This window comes from Micromys minutus (assembly GCF_963924665.1).
Source record: "Micromys minutus genome assembly, chromosome: 1".
Lineage (NCBI taxonomy): Eukaryota > Metazoa > Chordata > Mammalia > Rodentia > Muridae > Micromys > Micromys minutus.
The window spans coordinates 215528667-215547802 of record NC_137969.1 but is presented as its reverse complement, the minus strand read 5'-3'; the positions used below and the strand labels follow the sequence as shown (position 1 = coordinate 215547802).

At 43.8% G+C, this 19136-nt stretch overlaps 1 protein-coding gene across 30 annotated transcripts in view; it reads left to right on the top strand.

Moving 5' to 3' along the window:
• Nucleotides 1–19136, top strand: part of TRIM9 (tripartite motif containing 9) — a gene marked incomplete at both ends in the record, with an annotated part of 98096 nt that extends 78960 nt beyond the window's left edge. For 6 of the 30 annotated variants that reach the window (XM_080931639.1, XM_080931638.1, XM_080931627.1 and 3 more), the window contains 3 exons: nt 14366–14669; nt 17120–17282; nt 19074–19136. In XM_080931639.1, the coding sequence (XP_080787765.1) occupies nt 14366–14669; nt 17120–17282; nt 19074–19136 (530 nt within the window). Of the gene's footprint in view, nt 1–10415; nt 10605–13089; nt 13153–13541; nt 13566–14365; nt 14670–17119; nt 17283–19073 lie in introns of all 30 variants that reach the window. The other 24 variants (XM_080931634.1, XM_080931625.1, XM_080931646.1 and 21 more) reach the window with 13 other exon arrangements.

Sequence of the window (19136 nt, the reverse complement as noted above, 5' to 3'; positions counted from 1 at the left end):
GCACTGTTGTAAATTCTGATCATCCCTCCTGGCCCAGAGTTGAGTGCTTCGGTCTGTCTATCAGAGCGTATTTGATAAGGGCCGGTGATTCAGTGGGTAGGAAATGTAGAACCCCTGTTCCCTTGCCAAGTGGAGCTTACGAGCTAGTAAAGGAGATGGATCTTTAAAAACATACACGTAGCTGCAAAAGAAAAGCAACAAATACATAAGAATATTAGTCCAAGAAAACAATACACAATAATTTAAGCCAATGGAAAAGGCAATGTTACATAGGTTTTAGTCAGGTTAGTCTCCTGAAAGCCAGTTTCTGGGGATGTGTCCAGGACAGACACATGAATGAGGCCAGTTCCAGACCTCAACCAAACTCTCCTGACTTAAGAAGAAATGCAAACATAAGCAACTGTGAATTTCAATGAAGAGTCAGAAGGGGTAGCTCAGCAGGGAAAGGGGCTTGCCTCTGCTCCGAGTGCCTGAGTTCAATTCTCAGGACCCAACTCCAGAAAGTTGTTCTCTGTCCACACAGGCATGTCAGTAGCTCCCTCACACCATATTCAAGTAATTGAATACATAAATAAATAAAAGATAAAATTTATGAAGTATTTTAATGACATGTCAAAATAAGGCTCATACACTTGTTTGTTTATGTTTGTTGTTGTTGTTGTTGGTTTTAATTAACTCATCAAATAACTCTCCTGACTATGCACTGCCTTTGAAACCATCTGCAAAGAGTACTGAAGCCATTATGTAAGGAGGCCTTCTTAACACACCCTGTTCTGAGGCTGATTCTGTACGACAGACTGTACCCCCACCAAAAATAATCAGGCAAGGCTGAGAGCTGATGAGGAACTTCCCGTTTATTTTCCTGTGATTTCCCTCTGCCTGCCTGAGCCAATAGTACCTTCTGCTTGTCTGTCATAATCTGGAGAGACGGAGGTATGGCAGAGGTGATACCCTGGGGCTGTAAGCTCGCTGTAAGGAAGGGTTTCCTGGGACTCTGCTCAGCTGAGCCTCCCAAGGCCAGGGAGCTCTGTAGTGTCCATGCCTGACAGTCTTCTGGAGGATGTAGTGCTGCCCCTTGAACAAAGTAGAGGATTAAGACCTCTACACAAAACATACTCTATCTCTAGTCTCTGTGGAAGGCTCATCTGGACAGGTTCATGGGCACAAAGCTACTTCCGGGCATTTTTGAGGTCCTTGATCTGTGTTTCCAAATTGCTTTCTAGATAGACTGTATACCAGGAGCACGAGGGTCATTCCAGAGTAGTCCATCTCCAGAATTCTTCTACCTTAAGGTGTAATTTAAACTAATAGGTAGTCACTTCTAAAAATAAAAATGTTTCTAAAAGAATGTGGCCATATGTGTTCATAGAATCACTACCATGATTGTTCCATACCTAATAGCCACATGAAATAAGTAGCAAACCACTGCAGGGGATGGGGGGTCGGGGACACAAGATCTAAGGAGGTGGGGGGGTACTCCGCAGGAAAGATGTAATGGGAGAGAAATTTAAGCAGACAGAATTGTGATGCATAAGGCAAAACCCTCTGAAATCTACTTTGACAGCAACAGTAAACTTGATCATTCCAAAGCTCCAACTAGCTGAGCATCTTGGTCACACCAGAAACCAACTTAGCCCCACATTCCCAGAGATACACAAAGTGCAGCTGCCTCCTTTCTTTTGGGGGCCTCGCTGCTTTTCTGCACACTCCCTGGTGCTCACCGAGATCTGAGTGTGGTACTGCTCCTCTTTAGGCTGTCCATCCTTCAGTCTAGAATGTCATCTTAAAACCACAAAGTAAGAAGAATGGCCTATGTTAGCATGGGGAAAGGATACAAAGTCAAGGCTCATTGGCTCCTAGGGACCCAGTCTGCAGGAACTCATTGACTCGTTGCTACAACCCCAGCCGGCACATTAGAGAAAAGGCCAGGAGCCGGACATGGTAGCCCAGACCTGTAATTCTAGAGGGGGAGGGCAGAAGATTCAAGGGATAAGGGCCATCTTTGACGATAGGTTGAGTGAGCCCATGCCACATGGAATCATATAGAGACGTTGAGGCTGTTGAGGGCATTGAGCAAGGAGGAAGCTAACCAGAAGAGAAGAAAAAGGCACACCCCTACTAGATCCAGAGTGCCTTCTATGAAATTTTTAAAAATATGTAGTGCATTTTGGAAAGATTTCCATCTAAAACATTTAAAAGTCAGCATGTTCCCCCAAAGCCCACAGTGGATGTCAAGCATATTTCAGAAGGCTTTGTAGATTCACACCATGAAGCAAGTATAGACAAACCAACCAGAAACCTTCACCTTAGACTGTACATCATTTTATGCCAAGCTGATGATAACTGCCTTCCTTATTCATCAATAAAAACTCCATGAAGAATGACAGTTACATGACAGCCACCCAACATTTTTGGGAAATCCTATAAAAACTATTCATTATGGGGCTAGGATGTGGCTTAGTTGGTAAAGCACATGTTGTACAAGCATAAAGACCTGGATTAGGTTCCCAGTACCCACCTAAAGAACTGGGCAAAGTGGCACATGCCTGTAAGCACGGCACAGGGCAACAGACATGAGGGTCCATCCCTCAGGCTTGCTGGCCAGCCAGCTAAGCCCATTAATAAGATCCAGGTTCATTGAGAGACCCTGTCTAAAAATATAAATGACATGCTCACCTTTGACCTCCACATGCTTGTGCATACGTGTATGCACACACACACACATCTGTTGCATTTTCCTATAAATTCATACATTAAAATTATCCAGCCCCATGGCAGTTAAACAGACTACACTACATCTCTGTCCCTGCTACTGATGTCTAGATCCCACGCATGCGCATGTGCGCGCTCTCTCTCTGTCTCTCACACACACATACACACACATACACACACACACACACACACACACACACACACACTGACCCTGTTTTGCTGAGGCAACGGTCTTCAGGCACCTAACATATTAGTCTTCTACTATTGTAACAAGTGGCCATGAAATTAATGGTGTAAAACATCACACATAGTCCCCTTATACCTCTTGAGATCTGCATCCTTCTAGGCTAACATCGAGGTGCCAGCAGGACTGGTTTCAGGACAGCCTAGCAAAGCATCCATTTTCTTGTAATTTCCAGCTTCCAGCACCCACCTGCCTTTCTTGGCTCAAGGCATTTTCCTCTATCTTTAGATCTAGCAGCATAGCCTCCTTCTGACTCTGCCTCCTTATGTAAGATCCCTTGTGATAACTGTGGTCCCACATGGACAGCCCAAGATAGTCTCCAGATATCAAGAATCTTAATGGAATCACTACCAAGTCCCTTTCCCTCTGAAGGGTAACCCATTCAGAAGTTTCTGGCCATTCAGATGTGGGTGTTTTTGGATGGACCACTAATCCAGCTACCACACCATATGAGGAAGCGGTTCTCCTACTCCGTTTGGGGCAACTAAGCTCTGAGAGGTGAAGTAACATTTCAAACCCAGTTCTTTCAGACACTGAGGCATAACACATGCTGGCACTGATGTTAGCAAAGTGTCATTCCCCTTTGCCTCCAGAAAGAGAAAGAAGGCTATCCTGAGTGTACCTGGTGTGTAAACATTTCCTTTCAACATGAAGCTGTTTGTAGTGTTGCCTTGTCTGCTCCACTAGCCAGAAATAGGATGCTGATGTTTCCAGAGTCACAGATGACTTTTGTCAAAAATAAAAAGACTCTTTGCTTGTAGAAGTGACTTCATTCCCAGCATATCTAAACCCTGCATCCAGGTATCCATGCACAGCCCCCAGCCCAGGCAAGTACTTAGCAGTGTTTCTCGACCTCCCTAATGCTGTGACCCTTTGATATAGTTCATGTTCTGGTGACCACAACCACAAAATTATTCCGTTGCTGCTTCACAACTGTAATTTTTCCTGTGGTTATGAATCATGATGTAAATACCTGATAGGTAGGCAGGGGGTCTGATATGCTACCCCTGTGAACAATTTGTTGAAGCCCCCAAAGAAGTCACAACCTACAGGTTGAGAACCCCTGGCCTAAGGAGTCCCTTCTCCCCAGGCGTTACTATGGATACCGTAGGCAGGAGGTGATAGCCACAGATGGGCAAAGAGAAAGAATAGCAGAGATCTGTGAAAGCCTCAAAAACTCCTACAGATGAGGTCTGACGCTTAAAGCCTACCTAGACTGAAACCATCACAGAACTATTGATTAATAGAAGCTTTCCAGCCCTCCAGCTCTAATCTTAGGAAGGAAAGTGGAGAGAAAGAAACAGAGAATGTGAGAGAGACGTGTTTTACACGTCTTTCCAGCTCCCCTACCAACTGTGGGCCCTGGGAACCAAAGAAAAGATCCTCAAGAGTCCTGGGTGGTGTGTTCACTGCAGACTTCCTCCCAGAATCTACCTGAGCAGACGTTCAGCCTCATGTTGTCCCTTTTATGGTAGTAGTGTCTCCTCCCCTGAAATATTGAGTAGTATAATCCGAATCTTCCTCCATCCATCTGAGCACCAAATGGCCTCAGGTACACGTGTCTAGAATCCCTCTATAAATATAATTTAGGTGAGCCTAAAGACTTCTTTAAAAACCCTAGTGTACTGAGATCCCCACATCCCATGGAAGTTGGAAGAAAGAGACCCCTCAGGTGAACAGTGTCAAGGGACATCATAGTCACCTACTCCTGTGGCCAGCATACTGGGGAATAGTGGAACATTTGCCTTTCAGTTCCTAACCACTGCCATCCAGTGAGCAACCCTATATAGAGAATAAAAGGTTTGTTCTCAGTGCAGTGCAAGGTCTGTGGTTGGTGCTAAACCACCCCTCCATCCTTGATGACCGCTTACATCATTAGAAGACACTCTATGACTATGGCATGAACTTTGCTTTTTTTGTACACTTCTAAGACACACACACATACACACACACACACACACACACACACACACAATCAAAATCAAAACGAAGCAAAACGAAACAAAACCCAGCTTTGTCATTCTCCACTTTATCCACCAGAATTTGATCTTGCCACTCTGTCTCCAGTCCAGCCACAGCTGACCATGTGACTTAGTGTGTTTGTTCCTGCCTGTCTAGGTTTCATTCCTTTTATATGTAAAACCACAGAACTCTGAAGTTCCTACAGTTAGTGCTTCTGTAATCTTTGTCTGGCTGGAAGCATTGTTACTATATATAAAATGCAGGTCATAGGACAGCCCCACACCCACACGCCTCCTCCAAGGGCTTGGTGGGTCTAAGCATTATGTTTAAAATATTAAATATTCAGCAATAAATTAAATATTTGGGAAACTATCATACATGGAAAAACAGGTGTCCTATGAATATGTTTTTTCCATGACTCTACTTTGTTTTGCCTGGCTCAGAACATCCCAACCTTTCCAAAAGCTACCTTAATTAGAACATTCACTCCTAGGACAAAATCCTCAAGGTGGGTAAATCATACTTGACCAAATTTGGATGAATTTTACCACATAGAAAGAGAGAAACATAAGGATAAATTTCAGAGCCCAGAAGAGAAAAATACTTTGTTCCTTTAATTTTGACATGTGGCATCTCAAGAAATTTCCTAAACATTTTTGTGAGACTGAATTGGACCTGCAGGCCTCTCTGGATCTAGAGAAATGTGCCCGTCGGTCCTTCCGGAGTGTGTGTATCTAATTAAAGTATAACAACTATCAGGTCTCCTGATGAGAGTTGCTTACAAACAATTCCACGATGTTCTTTTAAATTAGAATAAAAGATTGAGCAAGGAAGCACACAAACATCCTTAAGAATGCCAGGAGCTGGCTCATTCTTTCTAAACGTTTGCAGAACAGCTTTGTTTTCTTACCCCCTTGACAGCAATTACCGCCACTCTTAAGAACGCTTAAGATGCCACCTTTTGTTATAAATTATACACCCCTTGGACATAATTGTGACTTCCCCTGCCTCCTTCTTCCTGCTCCTCGTCTGTTTTTTAAATCTTCCCAGCCAGAGCAGACCTTTCACAGCTGGTTCACACACAGCAGAGCTGTCTCTATGGTGGCCCTGCAGCGCCCATTGGCTTCTCTTCTTCGCTGTGCTCTGAAAATGCATCTCTCCTCCTTAGACTGTGGCCCAATTGCTCAGTGTCAAAGCTGTGCCTGCCAGACAGGAAGACTTCCAGGGTTTCCCCCAGGACACAGAGGAAGATGGATTTGTGAGCAGCGTGGCAAAGAAGCTTCACTCTTTCCCTTTTGAGTCCCCAAAATAGCACATTAAAGCTTGTAGTCCATCAAGCTGAAGAGATGGCCCGGTGCCCAAGAGCACTTGCTGCCCTTGCAGAGGACCCCAGTTCAGTTCTGAGAACCCATTGTAGGTTGTTCACAATGACCTGTAACTCTGGCTCCATGGGATCCAAATCCTTTTCTAGGCTCTGTGGGCATTTTCACACATGGTATCCACACAAACACTTTAAAAAGATGGAATAACTTACACATACAAATCTACATCTTCTAATACTTATAATTTTTAAGTTTTCAAATATTAAGACATCTTTAGTGCTCTGCTCATGCTAGAATAAAAATGCCACCCCCAGAAGTATAAAACTTATTAATAATAATTGACACATTTTCTCTTGATTATTTTCTTATAGTCAGTTCCCCTGCCAGCTTCCTGCTTCTCAACTGCTGAATTCTAATGCAGTCTCTAGCACATGATATTGATTCAGTACATGTCAAACAATGAGAAAATAAAAGAGATAGATACAAATAGACCATACTACCTGGATCTTTCCTTCTTGATCCCAGGACTCTGTAAAGAGCATATGTGGTGCCCAGTAGATCTTTGTCTTGGAAGACTTGATTGCTTTCTTAGAGCAGAGCCCCCTACCATTAGCTGAGTCTCCATTCCAGAACCCAGTGGGAAGGGAAAGAAGCCCAGGGAAGAACAAGAGGAAACCATCAGTCCTGGCAGGGCTGATGGACAGTGTGAAAGACACATTTGTGTGGAAATGCAGTTCTCCTCCTGAACTTACCAGTATGAGTGAGGCTGGGGAGACGGTTCAGTCAGTAAAGCGTTTACCCTATAAGTACCTGATTCGATCCTGAACCCAAGTTTAAAGAGGAAAAAAGAGTTGAGTGACTATGGGTGTAATTCCAGCACTGGGGAGAGAGGACCAGACAAGTGGGACTCTCTGGCTGGCTAGAATAGCCTAAGGGGCAAACTCCAAGTCAATGAGAGAAACCTTGTTTCAAAGTACAAGGTGGATAGTTCCTGAGGAATATGTATAGTAGTCCTCCTACCCATACAAACACACACACACACACACACACACACACACACACACACAAACATGTACATACACTGCCTGACCCAAGTGAATACAATCTCCACCTTCAGCCATGTGGACAGTTTTCTGCTAGTCTTTCCCACTAAACTGCTCTTACTCAGTAAAACTCAGCCAGGCAGGACAACAGATGCCCACGATGAGATAGTAGCCATGTCCTAAGATGCCCCCATCCTTCTCTAGTGATTGTCAGATAAAGATGGTGATTATTACCACAAACATTAGCTTCCTGTCCTGTATTCCACAAAACAAAACTAGAAGCCTCAGTCTTCCTCGTCTTGACAATAGGCAATGGCCGAGGAGCCTTCTCTGAAGGCTGCTGAGATCAGTAGCTGTACCTGAAAGAGAAGGTGAGGAAGTGGGATATGCTTTCTCCCTGTATCCCACAGCATGGCATAAAATACACACTAGGGTAGTTGTATGTGTGCTTGATGTGAATTAAAGATGCTTTGGCTAAACCAGGAGAAGATAATCATGTTTTTGATCTCAACATGAACTTGTCCAGAGGAGCATGACCAGAAAGACAATCCATATGTTAAAAAGTGGTTATAAATATCTATTTAGCTCAGAGTCAGAATGATTTCATGGGGCCCGATGACTGATATCAAATGCTTGCAGGACCTGGATAGTACCTGGTGAGAGGAACCCAAAATGATTTATATCCATTCCATAAAATCAATAACTCCAAACACAAGGTGCTGTCTGGAGATTCGTCCTCTGGGTGACTTCATAAGAAGTTTGATGGGTCCTCAGATATTTCTAAGTCTCTAACCACCAAGACCACTACAGTGTAAAATTATAAACTGTCCAAATGCCCTGTAGACAACTGGCCAAACATACCAAGTGCCCATGGGAGAGCCCTAGAGGGAGGACTGCCTGCTAGTCTGACTGGAATTAGGTGAAAGTTATCTTTCCTCCCCCCTCTAATTTGTTTGGAAAGTTCTCATAGCAAGGTAGGTTTGATTGTGTGTGGTTTGTTTTTCTTCATTTTATTTGGGGAAAAGTTGGGTAAGATCCTATCAGGTTGGTCATGAAAGGTCACAGGTCAAACACAGAGACAGAAGGATAGTTGAACCTCTCTATCTGGGTAGAGAGGGCAAGTTTAAGAGTGAAGAAAATATGGCTTATGGATAGGCAATCAATAAATCCATATAAAAATAGAAAAAAACTTTGTCTCATTGCCCAGTTATTAATCCCAGAAATATCCATGTCTACACTCAGCCTCACCTAAAAATAGAAAGAATGTGTGTTCCTCATGATAAGTTTGGATCTGATCCTCAAACTATGGGTATAGAGCAGTTCTCTCTATGGGTGTGCAGATCACTGTTTGGAGATTCAATATATTCCAAATATCATCTTTCCTTAATTTTTAAGGCACCATGTATCTGCAGCTAATGGATTGATCGTCCATTCTGATGAGAGAACCTTTTTAAGCAAATTTTTGTGAGTTAAAACTAGTTTCCTAACATAAATACAGTGACAAATGTCTTCTCAAACTTAAAAGAGCTTGTTCTGCTGGTGGCTCTGTGGTTACATTTCAAGTCTTTGCATTAAGCTCAGAGGATAGTTTCCTTTTAAGTAAATAATGTGGGGCCAATGAGGCAGCTCAGCAGATAATAGGCCTCTCCCACCAACTGTAATGATCTGAGTTCATTCCCTAGAGCCTGCAGGACAGTCCCTAGAACCAATACACATGTCTCTGTCACTGTCTCTGTCTCTGTCTCTCTCTCTCACACACACACACACACACATACACACACACATACACACACACACACACACACACACGTGTGTGTGGTAGATGTGAAGAATAATGGTACTTTTTAATTTATTATATCTGAGCAAAGAGATGGTCACACATACCATGTCACCCAATTATATCCACTAAATAGGAATCAGTATATTAGTATATTGGGGGGGGGATAAAGCTCTAGCCTCATACCCTTTTCTCTGATATTTGGTTTATAGAAAAATCAAATCTTGTCTCAGGGATAAGACTAAAGCCTGAAAAACTAACATTAATATTGGAGGTTCAGAAATTAAAATGAGATTGCTTCCTTGTAGTATTCAAACTTGTGGTATCCCTTCTTATAAGGTCTCTAGATACACACACACACACACACACACACACACACACACTTGCTTGAACCTACACAGTGTAGAATTTTTATCAGAAAGGGTTATGTACAAAGGCAAGAGCTAACAAGACAAAATAAACCCCAATAACCCCTCTGGTCACTAAAACAAAATTACCTTTTCAAGAGAAAATGTTTCCTTGAGAGTCGGGACCCTGAGCTGGCACCTGTGCTTCTTGAAGTTTCACTGTTAAACTGAACTTTACAGGGCCCCAGGTGATGACCAAGTCCTCACTTCGGTGCATTAATGACGGGCATGGCAGGCCTTCTGAAAGAAACACACCTCACTCCTATGCACATACGCACCTCTCCTCTGTCCACATTCTGTTCATTATTAGAAAACTCGGGTGAGTTAAATAATGTTCAAGGAAAATGAGAATATTTCAGAAACAAAGAGAGGTCGTATTTCCATGTTGTTTGTCAGGCCTGTCTTCCCAGGGCACTCTGAATTTCTACCTCTATTCAAAGATCAAGTTTTAGGATTAGGATTAAAATAATCTCATTCATCTAGAAATGGGGGAAATGTATGTAGAGAGAAAGAAAACCATCCCGTGGCTCCTAAAGGTTATTATCTTCTAAATAGAAACCCTTTAAGAAACCAACGTTAAAAGCACAGTAACTTGAGGAATAGCTAAAGTAAAAAGAAATGTTGATTTTCTCATCAGTGGGTTAAGGGTATGTTACGCGTCTCACTCAACATATTTCACTTAACGAAGGAAACCTTCCTTCATGCTTTTCTGTTACTAAAACTTATTGTAAAATACAAAATATTTGCCAGTAGTGCTGGAATGGTTGTCTGGTATGGGGTGAGGGCCCACTGGGAATTCCCAGCCTCAGACTTACTGTTTTTATAATACCAGTGGGTGGAGCCTCGGGGTGGATGAATCTTTGTGTGAACGTTTGCTTAGTCTTTGGGAACCTGGCACAGGCAGCCAGCAGATTTCTGATCTCTGGTTTGCATTGATCTTACATTTAGACACAGATTCAGAAGAACAGACCCTCCCTTTTCCAGTGCCTTCGGAAAGATTGCCGCTCCGTAGAATGAGTCCTTTCTCCTCCACCCTTAATCTACAACCCAGCTTCCCCGGGAGATCCTACTTTGATTTCCGGTCCTCACCCCACCAGCTGAGCTTGCATTCTTCTTTACAGTCTCTCAATGCACCGGGTGAGCTGAGCTGTCAGATCTTTCTCTTCATCTCTGTGTCTTGGAGGCATCTCTGAACCGCCTGTGTTGTTCTTACCATTCGTGTGCGTGGTGACGGGGTGACCCACATCTGTGTCTGTGGCTTCCGGTGTGAAGAGCTTCCGGTCTGGCTGAGGGAGCTTCCGGGCATTCTTGTTTGTGTGGTGGAACAACCCATTCCAGAGCTGTGGTCATGTGTGATGGAATGGGATGTGGGAAGCTGTTCTTTTTGCCTCAGCTGGTACCACCATGGAAAACTTGCTCTTCATCACATGCAGTAGCATAGCACGGCACAGGTACTGGCTAAGTAGAGGCTGTGGCAGTAGTGTGGAGGTTTGTAACCTTCTGCATCCAAGAAACCAGCTGTGTCTGGGAAACTGGATCAGAGCATCCAGCCTGGAGTGGTCTGATTAAACATAGACTCAAGAGATCTTTACCAATGAAAACAAAACTAAAAGCAAAAACATGGCAAATAGCAGAATACAGCCTACAAAGCAAGGAAAGCAAAAGCCCGCAGTGCGTGTACTGATAAACTGCAGGCTTACAGCAGATCACTTTCCTAGCAAAGGGCAGGGACTACTGGTAGCTAAATAAGGAACCGTTCAGTCGTGATACCTATGGCCAACAATCCTATAGTCAAAATATGCAGCCCCAGGAACTTAACTCACAGCCAAGATGTAACAGGGCTTATGGTTGACTCCTGGGAAGCTAGACTCTTGTTACTTTGCAGTGAGGTTTTTCTGGCAAACAGAATGTTCAAATTCCTATGATGCAGACCTATTTGATCTCTTCAGGACTATATTGTAATCATGGATACACACAATGTACATCTCACGTTTCCAAGCGTTTCTTTTGGGTTTTATTTTATTCCTTTGGCTCATCCCACATCCTGGAATGAAGAAGGCCACAGCATGTCAGTGCAAAAAGGATGCAGGGACTTCCAGCTCCCTTGAAAAGTGACATTTTTTTCCTTGTGTTTTACGTTTCCCCTTGTTTTTCTGTGCACTACTGGCTTCTCTACATGCGTTGTTATAGAGCCCTTTGCTTGTCTCTAATGTACCAAGATACTGTTACAGTCTTTGTAATGTATATTGTCTCAAGAATAAAATAAAATATGGGGTCTGGGTGTCGGCAGGTGTATTGAATAGCCTTGTTCTAGCTGTATCATTGAATCTTAAATGTACAATGTTGTGTTTAAATTAATGGGAAAGAAGGTCAGAATGTTTGTTTTTTTTTAAAAAGACTCCAAAAGGCATGATTCATTAAAAAAAAAAAAAATCTTGAAAGCCCTATTCAGACTCCACAAATTCACTTCCAAACCTGAATATGAAATTTGATTTTAAAATTCCTTATAATCTGTCCTTGCTGTGCTCCTCTTATTCCTACAGAGGAACCAAAAAAGACAGTTGGCAGAAATTAAACATAAAACCAACCATGAGCTAGAAGAAAATGGATGTGTCCCAGAATAAAGTAAGCTAAGCAAGAAGGTGGTGCTAATATTTAAATCTGCTAACTCGGTTCTCTTTTATAGCAAGTTACCTTCTTAACTCTTGTTAAGTTCTATCAAGTCAGCACCTTGTCCTTTCTGTTGTTTTAGAAATCAACTTATAAAGACAATATTAAATTTGAAAACAAAGCAACATGATTCTCCCCCCACCCCAAGACTCACATTTCCTAGACCACTGTCAGCATCACTGGGAGTTGTAGGTCATGCACCTGAGCACCTTTTACATCGGAATCATTTCTGTCTGGATAGGCTTCTCATCAGTAGGGCAGGAAGAGATGAGAGTAGAAAAAAGACCCACAAGCGATTCCTGAGCTCTAAGCCCAAATTCCACCTTTACACTAGCCCTCCTCCCATCCCTCCGGTGAGAAGAGGTGCTATAGGAAAGCAAGTTAAGAAGGAGAATAATGGCTTTGTTTTCATAAGACTCATATTATGAGGCTGTTAATCGTAAGGCATCTTCTAACAGATTCTTTTAGCACTAGGTTCTGCTCTTTATATGTGGACCATTTGCCTTAGGCTCATCCCAACAAAGGGCACATTAGTAAACAGTTGACACAGAGAAGACTTGTTCTTACCTTGTGACTTCTTCCACTTCTATTGGGCAAGTCTGTCCTCGTCTATAAAAAAGAGTTGACCTCCTCAGTTTGCAAGTGTTACTGTACAAAATTGAACCAGGAAGAGAATGAAATTTAAGCCGCAGCATTTATAGCCAACTGAACAAAGCTTTTGTCAATACGTAAAAAGATGACATTTTATTTGGAAAGAACACAAAAGCAATTTATACCCAGCAAAGAAAGGAAAACGAACATTAAAAGGGCTTTGGTTTCTGGTATTTTTGTCTTTTTTCATGAATCAGACCTCTGTGGATTCTATTCGGTGGGTGCTTTCTAAACGAATGCAAATAATTTTTATCAACCTGATTGTCACTTCATAGCCTTGATGTGTAGTATCTTTTTATAGGCTGCAATTTTGAGACACAATCTGCATCTTACTCTCAACTAGGCAAGTATACCTACTGGAATTGTTACCTTCTGCCTGTGTGACCGCTATGCTCAATTTCCTTTGCAAAATAAATGGTGGCTTTTGTCATGTCAATAAAATTCTCCAAACGTCATTCTAAATCCATTATAACTGTTTCCAATTTCTTTTTTTAAAAAAAGCCTGTCTTTTTTTTTTTTTTAATGTTATACCTCAACCCCATCCCCTTTTCTTCTACATCAACGCAAACCACTCTTTGTGAGCGGTAAATGTCAGTAGAGGCACCAGGAAGGCCTGCTGTTGTTGTGTATGCAAAGTTCTCAGTGGAGCCCTTGTTGGCATTAGTCTGTCAAATGGAACACGCTTTTTTATCAATGTCAACTTGGCTTCCTATTTCTCTCCCCCATGCCTTTCGCCCACCGGAACGACAACAGTTGACATTAAAAAGCTGTTGGCAGGTATGGAACACCCTTATTCTCTTTACAAAACAAACGCAGAGCCGGAAGTGCATGTGACATGTCCACAGGCTCAGTGGTACATCAGCACTCTCACCCCCTCAGAGAACAAAGGACTCTTCTCTGTAGGAAATGGGCAGAAGTTGGGTGTGTGTGTGAAAACCTCATCTTCTCTGCACCTACTGTCCAAGCTGCTTCTGCCATATATATCATGTGTCAGCTTTAGGAGTAACACTTTTTGATAAATTGTAACGGAAGCAAGGCTGCCCTACATCCAGGTCGCCATTGTACGTGAAAACTAGCACACGTGGCTTTGTAGCTTCAAGGCTTGTGAGCAGGTACGAGAGCTGAAGAAGTTTGCTGTACTTCTGCCCAAGCATATTTCCTGATTTCACTCAGTATGTTTTATCCCTCCTCTATCCAGGATTGTAGATCTAGTCTCCCCACCTCAGGGTTACACAGGTATCCTAGTACACCCCTCACCCTTTGTGTCTCTGGTGCACTATCCTGACAGTCACCAGGTGAAGGGACTTGATGGGACTTCAGTCCCAGATCTGCTGGTTTGCAAGTGCAGTCTGAGCCAGGTAACCTCTGCTGAATCGGTCGCTTGTCCTCTGTCTGTTCCTGGTGCAGAGTATCAATTCCCGGGACATGTCCCATCTGCTTATTTATGGTGACTCTGGCCCCAAAGACTTCCTTCTTGCATGGCAGCATGAACACGCACCACTGTGTGCCACAGCGTCCAGAAGCATCTACAATGTCAAGGCATTTCCAATAACTCACTTCCCTTCTGTTGTTCCCAGTGGCTTGGTTTGCTTTTGACCCCGGCTCGGCACATTCCGACATCATCTTCTCCAATGACAACTTGACAGTGACATGCAGTAGCTACGATGACCGGGTGGTGCTGGGGAAAACTGGCTTCTCCAAGGGCGTCCACTACTGGGAGCTGACCATAGATCGCTATGACAACCATCCTGATCCAGCATTTGGCGTGGCTCGCATCGATGTGATGAAGGATATGATGTTAGGAAAGGATGACAAGGCTTGGGCAATGTATGTGGACAATAACCGGAGCTGGTTCATGCACAACAACTCGCACACCAACAGGTACCCTGCAGCCCCACGCCAAGCCTTCTTCATGATGGCTTGGGTTGAAGAGGAAGAGCCTAGTTCGATAGACTATTACAGAGACAGCATTAGGAAGCAGGACGGACGATCTTTATTGGATAGGGGTCCTGTAATCTCTTAGTTCAGTCCATTCTATGACTTTCCACATTGCACACAGAGAGAGTTGTGCACCTTCTGCTCGGCTCTTCATTGTTAAATTCCACCCAGGTCTCAAAAGACAATCCCTGGGCATGTGTGTTATAGGCCAACAACCCAGGATTTGAAAACTGAGACCTAGGACTTAACCAGAAAAGTGTTTGGGGCCAAGGTACTTCATTTTTATTTTTTCTGGATTCTGGTTTGTCAATTCTCCAAATTCACATACTAATATGTTTCCATGCAGGAGAGGTCTGAAGACTACATGAGATGAGATTTGCAAAAGTGTCTCCCGTTGGAAGTGCCTGGACATGGAAACCTTTGTTCTTACTGTCATTGTCAGCAGTGCTACTTCTCAGAATAGAAGCCATTAACTAAACTTGGGGTTAGGGATGCCAGTCCGGAGAGCTTTAAAGGAGAAGGACTCGTTTGTTATTGTGAGGGTTAGAGCACCCAATCTGCTGAAGAAAGGGAAGATAGTATCTCCTTAAGCACTGCCCTCTATCACCGAGATACAGACAATTTTAACTTAATATACCCTTTAATCTGCCTTTTTATTTCTGGTCTCTTCAGTGTATTTCACTCATCATTTCTGGACTAAAGGTGTCTTTTGATGACACTGGTCTGTCTTAATCACCACCAGGATGCATTTCTCTTTGGTGCCTCTGGGGGAGGGGAGGAATCCAGTTATGTTCAGTGAGATCAAAGGAAAAGCAGGCCCAGCAGGGACAGAATGCTGACCTCCCTCTCTCCACTTCCCCTGTCAGCTCACCACTGACAGATTTGCTAGCCAGCAGACTCCCAGAACTTCCAGGCCTCAGACCATTCTCTGTCCTGCTCCATTTGTGTCTGTCTCATTGGTCCCCTAAAGCGAGCACACAAAGCATTTTATCTTGGTATCAAATCTAAGTGACTACAGATAACAGTTATCTTCAGCAGTTCACATGGGGGGGGGGTCTGTTACTAGGCCCCTGATACCATCACCCATATGCTTGTGTTTAGTGCCTCTTGATTCTGGCGAGAAGGGGTAAATAGAGCACCACCATCACACCGTGTAGAAAAGCACACTTCAGATGCTGAACACATCTCCTTGCATGCAAACTGAATGTGACTTGTGCTGTCGCTGACACACGTGTAAATAGCAAGATGTAGTCCTTGAGCCTGTCTGTGGCGGTGTCCAGTCTGCCTTCTGCATGCAGGAGAAAGGAGGGATGTTTATAAATGTCTGTGCTCTGCTGAGATAGAATTCAGTTCTGCTAGGTCTGGCTATCTGTCTCCGATGGCGCTCTACGCAGTCGTCATTACATCAGAAGACATGGCTCCTTGTTAGATGATGTTCATACTTGGCTTTCTGGAAATCACAAATTCCCTGTAGTATAATTATGACTCGGGGAAGCATCTCCTTTGATGCTGTCATTTTACGGAGAGACTCTAATGTCCTCATTCAAAGTCAATGTGCTGAAAGATTAGCATATTTCTAGAGTGAGTTTCACTACCTCAGGAGAAGCAGAAGGCTCTGAGTCCACTTTGACCTAGGCACTTCTTTATTGTGACTTTCTGATTAAGTTGTTTTGTATTAAATGCTGTTGATGTCATACTGTACATGCTAAGTACACACCATAGCTGATGTGCTACGGCAGCTTACAGGCTGCTTGGACCTAGTCTTTGGTATTGTCTTCCGCTGTAGCCCAGTAGCAGAAAGTCCTTAATAACAATTCTCTCTCAGCAAGGCACAGTAAACAAGGGACTGTCATGAGGGGTGGCTGTCTCTGCGGGAGAGGGGGAGAGTTTGGGGGAGCAAAGAAAGTCTAAATCATATTTTATTATGTAAAGCATGGATATACAGAATATAAATAGTATATAGTATATCTAAGTGTTTTTGTATGAAAAGGGTTACTTAGAGCAAATAAATGTGCTAAAAAAAAAAAAAAAAAAAAAAAACAGCTGACCAAAGTGGGGTGGGGGGGATTTAATAGGTTACACTGGGCCTTGTGGGATAGGACTATTGTCTCATCCTCTTGGGAGGCTGAGGCAGAAGACTACAAGTCTAAGGCTTGCCAGGGCTATCAGGGACGTTCAAAGCCAGCCTGGACAATTTGGTAAGACCCTGTCTCAAAAAATAAAAAAGAGGCCTGGGGTAAAACCCACGGCTGAGCACTTGCCTACCACATGCTAAATTCAGTCCCCAGTACCGGAAATCAGAGGGACAATGCAGAGCGGTTCAGTGAGCGGCAAGGGGGAGATGTAAGGTGCAAACAAGCAGATGAGACTCCACTGTTTTCCTTTTCCCACAGAACTGAAGGAGGGATCACAAAAGGGGCCACTATTGGGGTCCTCCTCGACTTAAACAGAAAGACATTAACGTTTTTCGTCAACAATGAACAGCAAGGTCCCATAGCATTTGAGAATGTGGAGGGCCTGTTCTTTCCTGCTGTCAGCCTGAACAGGAATGTACAGGTAAGCACCGGCTCCAGGACTGAGGGCTTGCTCAGGACACTGCTTCAAAGTCTCCCAGGGGTAGTAAAATCCTCCCCAAACCCCAGCTGTGACCGGGAAGCTGATACAAGGCCCACAGTGAGACACACAGCAGATACCTTCCCATGTGCCCGCCACAGTCTAACCAGCTACCATGGGAGACAGAAACCTCTGCCCTGACTATTTATCCTTTGCTCTAGCTTCATCTCAAAGTAGAATCGAATGATTTCAATAGACTGGCCACTGAGGTGACTTCTACCAGGCACCACGGATGCCCAAGAAAAGCAAGTGTTAGACAGTTGTCAGAGGTTGGAGCCACTTCCTAGCATTTGCTCTGCGTTGTTCTGCAGTTGGGGAAGTAGTAGCCCTGCCTGCGAGTTAGAGGCTTGCCGTTGTCCATAGGCGCAGCACAACAGGTCCTTCTTACCCCTTTGACAGACATCTGCAGGCATCCGTTAACACACCAGGAGCTATGCAAATACTTGCTATCATGGAAGAGAAAAAAACCAATACAAATCTTACTTTCTGGAGCTTGTATTCTAGTTACAGATAAGAATCAATAGCCACAATGCTGTTATAAGGTACATTAGACCACCTTAAGCAGAGTGGTCAGTCAACAGGTCTTATTGGAGTGGTTGCTTATCTGAGTCCTGAGGGGGCTGTGTAGAGATTTCCAAACAGAAGGCATAGCCTGGACTTTTCTAAGGCCTGAGGGGCTTTGGGTGGGCAGAGAATGGTAAAGAGGCTAGTGGGCTAGGGCAGGAAGCAGAACAGAGGAGCTTCAGGGTATGGGAGGAGTGTGGGTGATGCCCTGCCAACCACTGTTAGAATCCAGGGCTTCACAGCCTTCCTGAGCTGGGCCTCTTATTACTTAATAAAAACCTCACTAACCTTAAAATAGGACTTGAGAATCCAAACACTGTAGAGAGTTCGTGCCCTAGCTATAGCCACAGCCTCAAAAACTCTCTTGAATGCATGATTGTCTACAAGAAGATGTCACAGTACTGCTTACAATCCAGCATCCTCTTTCTCACTTCTTGCAAGGAGGTGGGATTGTCTGAGGGGCTGGAATCTAATTCGTCAGAGGCCAGCCTGCTGCACATCAGAGGACAGAGAACCTTAACTATCTATAGAAGTCAATCTAAGAAAAACCTTGTTCAACGTTTTTTTACCTCTTCAGCTGTTTCCCTTCCAAAGACTATCATACTGGTCACACTTCAGGGTTTTCAGGATGTTCTAATGCCTTTAGACAAAGACTCTTGATGAGGGGTGGTACGGACGAGAAGGGAGAAATGGCCATGTTTATGGAATACTTCTAGTGTTTCCCCATAGCTCTCCACCGTAGTCTGAGGCTGACTAGAAATTGTCAAAATGGTGTAAGTGACCGTATTTCTTCTCACTAAACAGTCTTTCGTGCATTCATAGGCAGAGAGGGTTGAGTACAGTTGGAACTCATGGAAAAGATCATCTGGTCTCTGTCCATGACTTGACAGAGACCACTGAGTGTAGGCGGAAGCCTTTGCTACCTGCAGAAAAATACCCGTACTTCGGCCACAACAAATGCAGTCACCCAGACCCTTTAAAAAAATGGGTAGTGTGTATCCTGGGTTTGGAGGCCTACCATGGTGGCCAGGCTTTTACCACAGCTAGGATCCTGCTAGAAGACACTGTTCAAGAGAAGTGAAGAGGCTCTCACTGAACCGAGGGCACACAACCACACCGAGGAGGCAAGGGTAAGTATGGTACCCTGCATAGCTTAGTCTCATTCCCCAGGTCACGCTTCACACTGGGCTTCCGGTCCCCGACTTCTACTCCAGCAGAGCTTCCATAGCCTAA